The sequence below is a fragment of the Lutra lutra genome, chromosome 13 (assembly GCF_902655055.1).
Source record: "Lutra lutra chromosome 13, mLutLut1.2, whole genome shotgun sequence".
In the NCBI taxonomy this organism is placed as follows: domain Eukaryota; kingdom Metazoa; phylum Chordata; class Mammalia; order Carnivora; family Mustelidae; genus Lutra; species Lutra lutra.
Window position 1 is genome coordinate 90,011,246 of NC_062290.1, and position 13,704 is coordinate 90,024,949.

General features: G+C 55.6%; 1 protein-coding gene across 1 annotated transcript in view; it reads left to right on the forward strand.

Moving 5' to 3' along the window:
* HMCN2 (hemicentin 2) overlaps positions 1–13,704 on the forward strand; it is a 146,656-nt gene that overhangs the window by 35,733 nt on the left and 97,219 nt on the right. The window contains 6 exon segments of the mRNA XM_047700354.1: positions 393–514; positions 2,841–3,113; positions 4,215–4,356; positions 4,873–5,000; positions 5,903–6,016; positions 8,388–8,537. Of these exon segments, the coding sequence (XP_047556310.1) occupies positions 393–514; positions 2,841–3,113; positions 4,215–4,356; positions 4,873–5,000; positions 5,903–6,016; positions 8,388–8,537 (929 nt within the window).

Below are 13,704 nucleotides of genomic sequence, written 5' to 3' on the forward strand. Positions count from 1 at the left end.
CCGGGCAGCTCGCAGCTTGGCCCGGAATGGGGGAAGGTGGTCCCCAAAGCTCCCACCACTGCTGGGTCATCACCCTGTGAAGAAGCTGTGGGCCTCTTCGGCTTCTGGAACACTCATCCCGTGCAGGACCTGGCTCCATGCGGCAGGGCAGGAAGGACCCTCGGAGACCCTCCCCATCACGGACAAGAAAGTCACGCTCAGAGAGGGAAAGGGACCTACTCCAAGTCACACAGCATGTTGTAAAATTTACATGCTCTTGGTAGTCTGACTCTTCCTACCAAGCCTCCAAGAGGATTTGTCCCCTCTGGGCAGGGTTTAGGGACCGGATGAGGCTGGGGGTCCCTGGCTGTGGTCAGCGGGATTGTGTGTCTCCAGCTGTTCTGTGGTTTCAGGGTGTCAGGAAACAGCAGCTGGGAGATCCCACGGGCCTCCAAGACCGAGGAAGGGACGTATGAGTGCACGGCCATCAGCAGGGCTGGGACCGGACGAGCTAAGGCCCAGATTGTTGTCACAGGTCTGTCCTTCCCGCCCATCCTTGTGTCCCCTCCCCACCCCCTTCCTGATTTTTCCCTCTAGGGTTTCCCCCAGGGTGTCTCCATCTGTGGGGGAGCATGCCAGCCAGCTGCTAGGAACTGTCCATCCCCCAGAGTCTGCTGCCCACACGGCCACCTGCCTCCTAGAGCCCCATTTGGGCTGTCACACAGGAGTGGCCTGCTGATCTCAGATGGAGGGAGGCTGAGCAGCCAGGCTAGGGTCATGCCCTCCTCCCCTCGGCCCTTCCAGGCGCCACCGTCCATCTGGAAATTCCCTCCCTTAATGCCTCCAGGGTCCTGCCAGGATGGCACCATCCAGCTCAGGAAGGTTGGAGATGCCACAGGCCATCTAGAAATGAAATCAGCTCTCTTTTACAAATCGGGAATCTAGGGGCGCCTGGGTGGCTCAGTATGTTAAGCCTCTGCCTTTGGCTCAGGTCATGATCTCAGGGTCCTGGGATTGAGCCCCGCGTTGGGCTCTCTGCTCAGCAGAGAGACTGCTTCCTTTCCTCTCTCTCTCTCTCTGCCTGTCTCTGCCTACTTGTGATCTCTGTCTGTCAAATAAATAAATAAAATCTTTAAAAATAAATAAATAAACCAGGAATCTAAACTGTCGTGAAGGGAAGAAAAGGAGCCCAAGGAACGTGGAAAGATTAGCCAGTCTGTAGCCTCTAATCTCACACAGACTCGCCATGCTCCTTGCAGGAAGACGGGGGGAGTACAGACGGGCGAAAGAAAATCCAGATAAGCTCTGGTCTTATTCTAGAAACACCCTCCATAGCATTTTTTAAAAAAGATTTATTTATTTATTTTAGAGAAAAAAGAGAGAGAGCACGTACATGTGGCATGGGGAGGGAGGGGCAGAGGGAGAGAGAGAATCCCAAGCAGACCCCCCCCCCCATGAGCTCAGAGCCTGAAGCAGGGCTCGATCTCATACCCCTGAGATCACAACCTGAGCTGAAATCAAGAGTCGGACACTTGAGTGACTGAGCCACCCAGCACCCCCCATAGCATTTTAACTTACTTCCTTTAAGACCTTTATCTATGTGTGCATTTTAAGAAAACTAGAATAGTAACTCTACATATGTATTACACACACATAAGACAACCTGATTTTTTTTATCATCTAATGATACAATGTGTCTGCAAACATGCTTCTATGGAATGAATGAACAGTTTTACTTTTACATTTTTAATTATTTTTTAAAAATTTAAAGATTTATTTATTTGAGGAGCGGGGAGGGGCAGAGGGAGGCAGAGAGAGAGAATCCCAAGCAGACTCCCAGCATGGGATCGATCTCATGATCCTGGGATCATGACCTGAGCAGAAATCAAGTCGGCTACTTAACCTGCTGAGCCACCAGGCACCCCACGGTTTCACTTTTTATAAATGATAAGGACAGGAAAAGGGAACAGTGTAAGGAAACGCACACACCCATTCCTTAGACTTACTAATCACTAAAATTTTGCCATATTTGCTTTCTCGCTCTCTGGCTAAACTATTTTAAACTAAATTGTAGGGAATCCTGACATTTCGGTATTTATCTCTTTCTCTCTCTCTTTTTTTTTTGAAAGTACATTTTCCCATATAATAAAAATTTTATGATCACACCTAATAAAACGAATGATAATACCTTAATGCTATTTAATTTGGCTGTAGTCAGATTTTCTCATTTGCCCCAGAATATTATTTCTGGCTGGTTTCTACTGTATCGTTTTTCGGGGCTGTCAAGTTCACATGCTCTTTGGTGACAGCAGGCCATTAGCATGTGTAACTTGTGCAGACCCAACTCTTTCCCTGCGAGCCCCTGCTTACACAGTCTCTGGCCTCATCACTTACCCCTTTTTCTTGTCAAGATAGTGGTCTTCTTAGCTTTTGCCTCTTTGGGGGCTGTGGCCTCGGTTGTACATTTGGCTGTTAGGAATCCCCTGCGATCTGCAGAGAGAATAGCTCGGTATTCATCACCGTGTCCCTCTTGAGGGTGGTCTCCCGGGCTGTCCTCCCCAGGGTGGAGTCACGGGCTCACGGCTGAGAAGAGTGGTGAAGAGCTGGCCACGTGTTGCCCTTGATTGTCCTGTCATGGGAGTGTGATGGCGGTGGGGACGTCAGGGGACATGGGGGGAGTGCGCCCTCCGCCTGCGGCGCTGGTCTGGGATGGCGAGCAGATGGTCCCTCTGCTGCTCTGCAGCCTGATGTGTCCTCAAGGATCCCGTACGGGACTCTGGAGTCAGGACGCCCCCGACACCCACAGGATGGGCCCCTCTCTGTGTCAGCCCCCTCCTGTTTTCCTGTTTTTATCCCTTCAGATCCCCCGCCGCAGCTAGTCCCTGCCCCCAACATCACCGTGTCCCCCGGGGAGACCGCCATCCTGTCCTGCCAGGTCCTGAGTGATGTCCCCTACAACCTGACGTGGATCCGGGACTGGCGGGTCCTGTCGGCCTCGACGGGCAGAGTCACCCAGCTGGCCGACCTGTCCCTGGAAGTCAGTAACATCAGTCCCAGTGATGGTGGGCGGTACCAGTGCCTGGCCAGCAACGCCAATGGGGTCGGCAGGGCGTCCGTCTGGCTCCTGGTGCGAGGTGAGGCTCTGCCTTCTGTCTGTCCTCCAGTTAAACAAGGCCTACTGCTTCTCCCCAAGAGCCCATCCCATCCGGTGACTCTGCCCAGGCATCACGTCTGGCAGGCAACATTAGTCCTGTGAGTGTCTTCTGAGCTTTCAGAGAAAGAGGATTCTATAGTCTCCAAGCATAAGTTTGGTGGTTCTCCCTGCTGAAAAGTTCATCCTAATATCTAACCTAAGTTTCTACTGCTGTAGGCCAAGCCGATTTCATTGTGTCCTGTGGTTCTCGGGCCATGGAGCACCTCCATCCTCCTCCTGCCAGTATGTTAAGGCAGGGATGGAATCTGGAAACTTCTAGAAGTACCAGGGATAGATGAACTTGGCAGGGGACGGGGGGCACTGGCCAGATGGGTCAGGGGAGACAGTGGGAAGAGCACCCATCTGGGAGGTTTAGGACCCAGAGGTCACCTCGGGTCTGCCCAGGGCATACGCAGATCCCTCTCTCTGGGCTGCTATTTCCCCAAACGTGAAAATGAGCCTATTGGGACAACTGTTCTCTCTGGTGCCAACAACTCCTGGTCGGTTTGCCTAGAGTGTGTTGAGAAGGAGTCTGGGCCACGTCTAGCCATATATATTTGCTGTGTCTTGTCCCTGACATGGGAAGGGGCTGTTTACCTTTTCTAGGTGAGTTGGCCTCGTGGGGTCTGTTTGAGTCTATCAAGCCTGTTGTACTGTGAACAGAACCTAAGTTTGGGGCCAGCATACAGGCAGGGCTTGGGTTCACTCAGGGTCACTGGCGATGAGAGTTGTCCCCAGCCCTGGCATCTGCCTACCTGCCCAAGCCTCTCCAAGATGCTCAGCCTGGAGCAGAGCCCCAGGGAGCTTGAGGCTCTCCCAGGGGCATCAGGAAATTCACCTCGTGTGGCCTGGGTGGCTTGCCTGGTCAGCCCAAGTTCCCAGGAAAGCCACTCCCTGGACATTCAGGCCCTTTGGGGCCTTTGCTTCCTACATCTGGCCCAACTATGACTTTGGGGATGGAGAGGAGACCGGGGCTGGGCACCCGGAGCGGCATGGCTGCCCTGACAGGCTCTTCCCCACCTGTCCATTCTTTATACCACAGGGGCCCCACAGGTCAGCATCCATACCCGGTCCCAGCACTTCTCCCAGGGTATGGAGGTGAGCATCAGCTGCTCGGCCTCTGGGTACCCCCCACCCCACATCTCTTGGAGCCGAGAGGGTCGTGCTCTGCAAGAGGACAGCAGGTAAGAAGCCCAGAGCCAGGCGCTCTGGGACTAGGAGCAGGTGAACGATGACTCCCAGGGGACACCTCTGGGGTTCCATCTTTCTGCCTGTAAATGGGGCGATGGCCGTGGGGAGGTGGTGCGGGGAGAGGGTAGTGCTTGCCCTGCCTTCTTTCTGGGGTTATTTGAGACTCGGGAGCAAGATCACTTTGGAAACATAGCGATGCCTCAGAATGAGCTCAGGGGTCAGGAGCTACAGTCCCAGAATCCAGCACACCGGTGCTTGAGTCCTGCCCCCACTGTCCAGGCTGTGTGACGGTGGACAAGTCGCTTTACCCTCATGAATTCAAAAGCACAATCTATGTAAAGCTCCAAGCACAGAGCCAGGCCCAGAGCCAGCAGTATAAAACCAAGTATAAAATGGCAATCACTAGTGACGCTATTAATTGTTATTGATGATGACTGAGGTAGTCCTCGTGTGACCGGAACTGATCAGCCCTTGGCCGTTGAACATGTTGCTTTATGGCCTGACTCCAGAGTCCGAGTGGATGCCCGGGGAACCCTGATCATTCCGGATGTGGCCCCAGAGGATGCTGGGAATTACAGCTGCCTGGCTGTGAACGAGGTCGGCACAGACGAGGAGACAGTCACCCTCTACTATACAGGTACCTGGGCCCCGGGAATCTCAGGAGAACCTCCTTCTCTCCTTCCCTCCTTCCCACCCACAAATACTTACTGAGCACCTACTGTGTGCCAGGCCCTGGGGATACAGCAGGGAGTACATGGTCTCTGCCTGGGGGGAGCTTATATTCTAACGGTGGCGGGTGGGGCACAGAAGCATGCAAGCAGATAATGGTACTTTCGGAGGGTGCTGTGGGAGCACAGGATGGGATGGGAAAGTGTTTCAGGCAGAGGGACCCGGTGAGGCAAAGGCCCTGAGGTCAGGATGAGTCTGGGGTCCTCAAGAGGTTGGGAGAAGGCTGGTGTAGAGAGAATGGGAGGGAGTTGGGGGCAGAGACGGGGAGGGATGGGCAGCCCATGTAGGGAATTTTAGGACTTTGTAGGGTTTCAGCTTCCTTTTTTTTTTTTTTTTTGATTAAGATCTTATTTATTTATTTAAGAGTGAGGGAAAGAGCACACAAGCAGGGGGAGGGGCAGAGGGAGAGGGAGAAACAGACTCCCCTCTGAGCAGAGAGCCCTACGGACATGGGGCTCAATCCCGGGACCCTGAGATCATGACCTGAGCTGAAGGCAGCCACTTAACCAACTGAGCCACCCAGATGCCCCACATTTTGGCTTTTATGGCAAATTCAATGAGAAAAATGTGTGTAGGGTGGGTTGGTTCCAGGAAGACTGGCTTTCATTTGAGGTCCTGGGTCAGAAACTTCTAAGAAAGCAACAGTGGCCAGATCTTTCTGGGTGACGGTCGCTGACTGGTAGAGGTGTGGGGAAGAAGGCAGGGGTGCAGCTCCTTCTCTGTCCTCACCCCTCCCCCCCGGGAAAGTCTGCACTGTTGCTCTAGGGAGTCTGTGGGCGGGTCCCAAGTTCCCCATCTGTTCCCACGCAGACCCGCCGTCCATCTCTGCGGTGAACGCGGTGGTGCTGGCTGCTGTTGGGGACGAGGCCGTACTGGTGTGTGACGTGTCCGGGGTGCCCCCACCCCGGGTCATCTGGTATCGAGGTACGTCAGGTGGGCGAGGGGCCTGGGGAATGGTCCCTCTGGGTCCCCTGGCGGATCCGCTTTCCAGAATGGTCATGGGGCAGTGGCCCTGCAAATGGGGTGTCTGGGGGGGCTGGCCCGTTCTAGCAGCACCCCGTCGCCCAGCAAAGACTCTACATGGCTCCGTGTTGAGGAGCAGGGTTTGGAATAGGCTCAGATTTAAATTCTGCCTCCCCTGGGTGACAGTGGGCAGGTGGCCTGGCATCGCTGAGCCTGCTTCCTCATCTGGGAAACAGGGAGCATCAGGTCAGTTGTGTGAGGGTGAGATGAGTTCATGCAAGTGAAATGTTCAGAGTAAGCCTGGCACACGGGCTGGGCTCGGTGTTCTTTTTTTTTTTTTTAAGATTTTATTTATTTATTTGAGGGGGAGGGAGAAGAGCAGACTCCCGGCTGAGCAGGGAGCCTGATGTGGGGCTCCATCCCAGGACCCCCAGGATCCCGACCTAAGCTGAAAACAGATGCTTCACCCACTGAGCCCCGCAGGTGCCCCCGGGCTTGCTGTTCTTAGTGATGGTGACGGTGATGCGGTCGATCTGGAAATGGGGCCATTAGTATGGGGGCTGTTCTGAGGCTCTTTTGAGTGAATGGGTCCAGAAGGGCTTCCCGGTGCCAGACTCCGAGCTGGAGTTCGGCTGCTGGGAGTGTTCTGGAACCCCCAGCAGGGGCTGCTCCTGTCTTTCCAGGAGTAGACTCCCAGCTCCCTCTGAAGGGTCAGCCCTCGCCCGTGTTGCCCTCTCCAACCTGGATGCACTCTATCATTCATGGCACCTGTCTGCCAGCTTGTAAGAGCCCACCTTGACCTCGACACAGGCAGAAGCAGCTCAGGGTCTGAGCATGTTGTACCAGGCCACCCCTGGGTGGCAGAGGTCCCGGGACTCCTGGCTGGGTGCTCGTGTCTCTCCTGTTCGGGCCAGGCGCCCGCCCCGGGAACCCTTTGTAAAAGGGTCTCTCTCAGTGGGACATTATTCAGGCTGGAAAAGAAGTGGAATTCAAATTGTACAACAATGTCAACTCAGCTAACGCCCCTGAACTATGCTCTTGAAAGTGGTTAAGATGGCAAATTTTGTTCTGGGTTTTTTTACCACGATTAAAAAAAAATTCTTTTTAAAAAAGATTTATTTATTTATTTATTTGACAGAGAGATCGCAAGTAGGCAGAGAAAGGCAGAGAGAGAGAGAGGAAGGGAAGCAGGCTCCCCGCCTAGCAGAGAGCCTGATGTGGGGCTCGATCCCAGGACCCTGGGATCATGACCTGAGCTGAAGGCAGAGGCTTTAACCCACTGAGCCATCCAGGTGCTCCCCTCTCCATTTTTTTTTTTATTTGAAAAGAAGGGGAGAAATTCTGAGAACAGCACGGAGGAGCCTGGGGGCCATGATGTGGAGAGAAATCAGCCATCCCTGGAAGGACATACACTCCAGGATTCCCCTTACATGGGGACCTAGATGAGGCAGATGCATAGGGACAGGAAGGAAAAGAGTGGGCACCAGGGCCTAGGAGTTGGGGGGCTGGGGACAGAGTTTCAGTTTGGGAAGCTGAGAAAGTTCTGGAGAAGGATGGAGGTGAGGGTTGCACAGTAATATGGACCTATTTCATGTCACTGAACTGGACACTCAGAATGCTTAAACTGGTCAAATTTTGTGTTACGTACATTTCCCCACAATAAAAGCAGTAAAAACAAAAAATTATATTAAAAGCTAGAAATTGGGTCTGGATCAGGGGAGCCTGGGCGTAGACCACAGCAGGGAGAAAGGAGGGAGGCCTCGGGGTGGGTTTCGGGAGGCCTGCCGGGGGTCGGGCGTTAGAGAAGCAGCCATGGCTGGGGTGTGCTCATCCCAGTCTGGAGCCTGGGCGGAGGATGGGGACCAACCAGGGAGGCCCAGGCAAGGAGTCTGCAGGTGCTGAGCCTGTCACACATGGGGGGACAGGCGGGGCCTCACTCCTCGTCAGCAGAGGGGCACAGGGAAAGCCCCCCACAGTGGGACTAGAGCCAGGAGGGCTGACTTAAAACTTCTTTTTAGAAAATTGTAAATGCAAATAACAAACTTTACATCTTAACCCTTTTTAGGGATACCTCTCAATAGTATTAAGTACCTTCGTGTTGTTGTACAACGGTTACCGGCATCTGTTTCTAGAACTTTGTTCCTCTTATAAAACTGAAACTCTGTCCCCATTAAATAACAGGAGTCCTGGCTTTTGGGGAGCAACCTTGCCCCACTCTGCCCCTCCCAGGCCCCAGCCCAGTGCAGCTCCAGGAGCCCGAGGGTCAGGAAGGCTCAGCAGCCTCCGTGGCTACCACGGGCTCCTGCCTGATGCTTTCCCGTCTTTGGTCCAGGGGGTCTTGAAATGATTCTGGCCCCTGAAGCCTCCAGCTCCGGGACACTGCGGATCCCAGCAGCTCGGGAGAGGGATGCTGGCATCTACACCTGCTGGGCCGTCAATGAGATGGGCGATGCGTCTGCAGAGATCCGGCTGGAGGTTGGACGTGAGTGCCCCCTGCCCCTTTGCCCCACCTCTGAGCAGGGAGGAGGGAACTCCACCGTAGAGAACGCCGGTACAGAATCTGTATCGTGTGGGTCTGGAGCACATGGGACCAAGGACACCGTGCCTCTCACTGTCTGACAAATTTCCCCCAAACTCTGCAGCTTAAACAGTAAGCATCTACTCACTGGCATTTCTGGAAGGCCAGGGTTTGGCCTGGCTGGGTGGTGGAGGCTCGGAGGCTGTCATGGCATTGCAGCTGATGCTTAGCGGGGGACGCGTCATCCGAAGGCTTGACTGGGGCTGGAGGAACCGGTCTGGATTCTGGCAGGATGCCTCTGTTCATCCACCATGTGCGTGTCTCTAGAGGGCTTCTCCTGACACGGATTCCCACGAGCAAGGGAGCTAAGAGAGAGAGAGACTGACAGAGAGGGAGAGAGAAAAGAGAGAAAGAGAGAGGGAGAAGGAGAGAGGGGGGAGAAAAGTGGGGGGAGGGGGAGGGAGAGAGGGGATAAGAGAGAGGAAGGAGAGAAGAGAGAAAGGGAGAGAGAAAAGGGAAAGAGGAGAAAGAGGGGGGAGAGAGGGAGGGAAAGAGGGAGAGAGAAAGAGAGGGAGAGAGGAGAGAGAGAGAAAAGTGAGGGGAAGGAGAAGAGAGAAGGAGAGAGAGGAGGGAAAGGGAAAAAGGAGAGGAAAAGAGAACAGAGATGGAGAAGAGAGAAAGAAGAGAAAGGGAGAAGAGAGAGGGAGGGAGGGAGAGGGAGAGAATCCCACAAGGAAGCTGCAGTCTTTATAACCAGCCGGTCCTAGAAGGGACAGACACTCACTTCTACTATATTCTGTTGGCACACAGACCAACCCTGGCACACGGTGGGTGGGAGGGGCTACTCAAGTGTGTGAGTACCAGGAGGCTGGGGTCCTTGGAGGCTGCCTGCCACAGAGACCAGCATCGTCCTCCTTGAGGCCCGAGTTCCTGTCTTGTCTCCATCACTTGCCATCTGTGTGCTTTGGTTGAGTCACCGACCCTCAGTTTCCCTATCTGTAAAATGGGGCTGATCATGCCACGGGGTGGCTGGGAGGATTCGGTGAGATGGGCATATAATGCTTAGCAAGGGGTTTGGCCTATCTTGGGTGCTTAATAAACAGAGGGGTGATTATCCCCTGTTTACAGATGAGGAATCTGGGTTCTTCTGCGGCAACGCACGGCCTTGACATCTGCATTCCAGGTCTGCACGAGTTCCGCGGGGATTGCTCGGAGTTGTAGACATGGCTCCTGGGCGTGCTGGGCCAGCGCGAACAGGGCTCTGAGGGGCTTGCTGTGGCCACGGTGGGGAGGCAGATGTGGGGAGTCCCGGGAAAACACAGAGAAATAACAGTGTGCTGGTCTTGGCTGGGTGGGTTGGCCAAGGGGCTCCCCAAGGACGGTGGGAGGCCCTGAGGGGAGCTGGCCCTGTGAGGAGCAGGTTCTGGCCCTGAGGACATTGGCACCAAGTCAGGGTTGGACCCTCCAGGCTTGGGGTACCATTAGCCTCCGTTTGTTCCATCCCTCCTTCCTCCAGCACGCGGTCCCCAGGGGGCTAGGCCCTGTGCTAGGGACACAACGGCACTACTCAGCTTCTGCTTTTGTGTTGCTCTTGGCGTCAAGAAGAGAGATGGCAAACGGACAAGTGGGATCTCAGGGTCGGGAGCATTTGCAGGTGGCATCTGTGGAGAACTGTTTTTGCCCAGAGAAGGGGTACACATGACACTGCAGGCTGGGAAGGCTTCTTGGAGGAGGTGATGTCCGGGATGAACCCAGAAGCCGTCAGGCAGGGATGAGCTGGGGAGCCGTGTTCTGGGCAAGCGGAGAGGGAGGAGCAGACCTCCCCTGTGGCAAGAGAAGCGAGCGGGGGAGTAGGACCGAGCCGGGGCCGAGGGGCGCATTGGGGCTGCTGACTGCTCTGGGTCATGCTCGCCTCAGGAGCCCAGCACAGTTTGGGCTTTGTCCTGCGGGGGTCGGGAGAGTTTTTAGGGTAGAGAGTGATGTGCTTCAATGTTCCCTGTAGAGGGTGTGCTGTGTGGTTCCCTCTTGGGTGGGGCGGGTTGGGTGGGGAAAGCCGCGGGCTTAGGGCCTGATAGCAAGAAACATGGAAGCCAGGATTTCTGTGAAATTTGCCACTACCAGGGCCGGTCTACGCCTGTTTTGTGCACTAGCATGTAAACCTCACAACTCTTTGAGGCGGGTTCGGTCATTACCTCCTGTAGGGATGGGGGGACAGGAAGCACAGAGAGGTTAAGGGACTTGTCCAAGGCCACACAGCTGGTGAGTGGCAGAGCTGAGATCTGAACCCAGGGCCCAGGCCTTTAGCCCCTGGAGGGCATCCCCTATGCTCAGCGGCAGGGTGAGCTCAGACATTGCTTCTCCACTCTGAGGCTCGGGTTCCTGGTCGGCAAACTCTCTGGGACGTTGTACGTGTGCGAGTGAGACAGGCCTGGGGCGGCGGGTTCTGACCCACGTCGCTGTCATTGTTAATAGTAGGTTTTGGTTCTTTGTCACAGGCAGGCATCCTCTGCTCCGTGTCTGATTTCTTTTCAGCGGTGCATTATTTCTTTGGGTCCCAGCCTGACGAGCCCGCCTGGTCCTGGCCTTCACCTGTCAGCGATGGACCTTAGGGCCGGTTCCCCGGGTCAGAGGAGGAGACGGCTGGTACCCCAGAGGCGGGCTTCTTGGCCGCAGGTGGCCTTCGGCTTGAGGTCAGGGAAGGGATGGACTGTGGCCCAGCACCAGCGTGTCTGGGAGAGCTGGCCTGGCAGTGGCGGTGGGAAATCAAATTTCCTGCCCATCTGGGTGGCAGCTGTGGCCCGGCCTTCCTAGCCAGGCGGGGCAGAGCCTTCCAGGGCGGGGAATGGCTGGGCGCTGTGGCCCACCATCCTGCTGCTGAGCTGGGAACTGGCTTCCTGGCCGTGTTTGGGAAGGAGGGCAGCGAGTGCCAGCGTTGGTGGCCCCCCATCACCTGTGGGTCCGGCTTCTGGTAGACATCGATTCCGCATCGATGACTCCCAGACTCCCCTGCCTCTTCGGCCAAGTTATTGGCCTCCCTGAGCCTTCTTTTCCCATCTGTGAAAAGGGAGGATAGCAATAGAGCTTGCTGATAGGGTCCTTGAGAGATTTAAGAGAGAAGAGAACAGGTGTCGCTGGGGGCTGAATGGAGTAGATGCGCAACACGCCGGCCACCCGGGCCGGGGGGAGGCAGGGGGATTCATCACAGGGCTGAAGACCGGCTCCCAGCAGGCACGCTTACCCAATTTCAGCCACATTTCTGTTTCCTTTCTGTTCCTTCCCTGCTCTGAGCGAACTACCTGCACCTGCTGGGTTCTCCCTCGAAAGAGAGGATGCCTCGTTCCTCCCCTGGTTTCCTCCTTTCCGCCCCTGCCTTCTGTTCCCGGCCTGGGAGCCCCAGGTTGCCGGGTAGATGAGCAGGGGGTAAGGAGCTTATGTTTTGGGGAGCACAGGGTCCCCCTGGCCAGCCTGGGGAGCAGGAGAGAAGCAGCTCTGGCTTTTCCGTCAGGCACAGCAGGTACGGACCCAGGGCCTGGGATGGGGCCAGAGCCCGGGGACAAGGCTCTGATTTTCATTTCTTTTAAAATCAGAAGGAAACGGATGGATGACAACAAGTAGATGACAAGGAATCCGGCCTGGATCGTGTTTGCCTTTATGTCAGTGCGGTCGTAGACTAGAACCGTCGATGGTTTTCTGAGAGGAAGAGGCCCAGGGGAGTGTGCCCCAGCGTCTGTAGCCCCGACCCAGTGGCAGGAACCATCCCAGGAGGGGGGTGTGGGAGACTGTTCCCCTGTCACAGATATCCTGACGTTCCCTCAACACAGGGCCAGTTTGCAGTCCCTTGCTGGGGTTGCCGCAGGGCTCCCCTGGAATGTCTGTGAGGAGGGGGCCTGAGGCAGGGATGCTGACCCACTGATGAGTCTCTGGGAAGGGCACCGGCTTGGGAACCCAGTCCCCACCGACACGCTGCAGGAATCAGGGTCGGCCCTGCCTCTGCCCCCAGCCTCAGTTTCCCCCATATGCAAATGAGGGGACCACAGGACCTTCAGCTCCAGCATATGAGTATTCTGGGGCCCTGCCTTATTTGGGGGCTCCAGTGAGGACTGGGGCAGGAGGGATGGCTGTGCTGGAGGCTGGAGTTTTCTGGGTGGGATCAATCTGAGTCTGGGATTTGGCTGCTTTGGAATCCACCCCAAAGAGAGGACAGGAGGGGTAGGTGTGGCTCTGGCTGAAACAGCGGCCAAGTTGCTCCCGAGGACGCAGGGGGACACAGGGGTGCGGTGGGTGAGAGCCTGGGCCTTAGCTGCAGCCAGACCCAAGCTCGGAGCCCGTCTCCGCTGTTCACTTGGAGCTGTGCCCTTGGGCGGCCTCCTGATCTCTCTGAACCTCAGTTTCCTCATCTTAAAAATGGGGTTGATGAAACTGTTTCTGAAAGCTCCATCACCATGCCTGTCCCTCAGTAGGCATTCCAGAATCCGCCCTCTGTACGGATTATTTGCTGTTAGAGGCCGGCTGTCCCTTTGGGGGGCACGTTCAGGACTGGGAGGAGAAAGGGGAAGAGAGTGTGCTTTGTGGTGTCCCAGAGCCTGGAGACAAAACTGGGCTGTTTGGGGGCTAAGGAGGGGCGGGTCCAGAAGCAGGTCTGGCTGGACGGAGTGGGTGAAGGCAGACTCTGGGGGTATCTCCCCAGCAAGGGGGGATGGCAGAGCCACGCCTCCTGGGGCCAGGGCTCTGCAGGACTAATGATCCTGACTGAGGCGAGTCCGGAACAGAGGCTTTCCGGGATCCTGGGCTGCGGCAGATGCCAGGCATCACCAACAAAGACAGGCATGCGGGTGGCGTTTGAGGCTGGCTCCAAGACTGTTGGGTCTTCCTTGCAGTAATTTTCCAAGTTGTGTTTATATCTCCTTGGAACATCCCTGATCCCCAGGCCAGGAGGGAAATTTGACATCATGATTTGGATGGATGGGGGAGATTTCTGGAGGGAGGTGGACGGAACAAAAGGGTGGAGGGTTTTCCATGGTGTTGGATGCCATGGGGTTAAGAAAAGGCTAGGGGACCTTCCTGGTTGCAGGTCTGGGGACAGGGACCTGTGCCCATAAGCTGTGGGGACAAGGCCCGGACCCATCTGGAA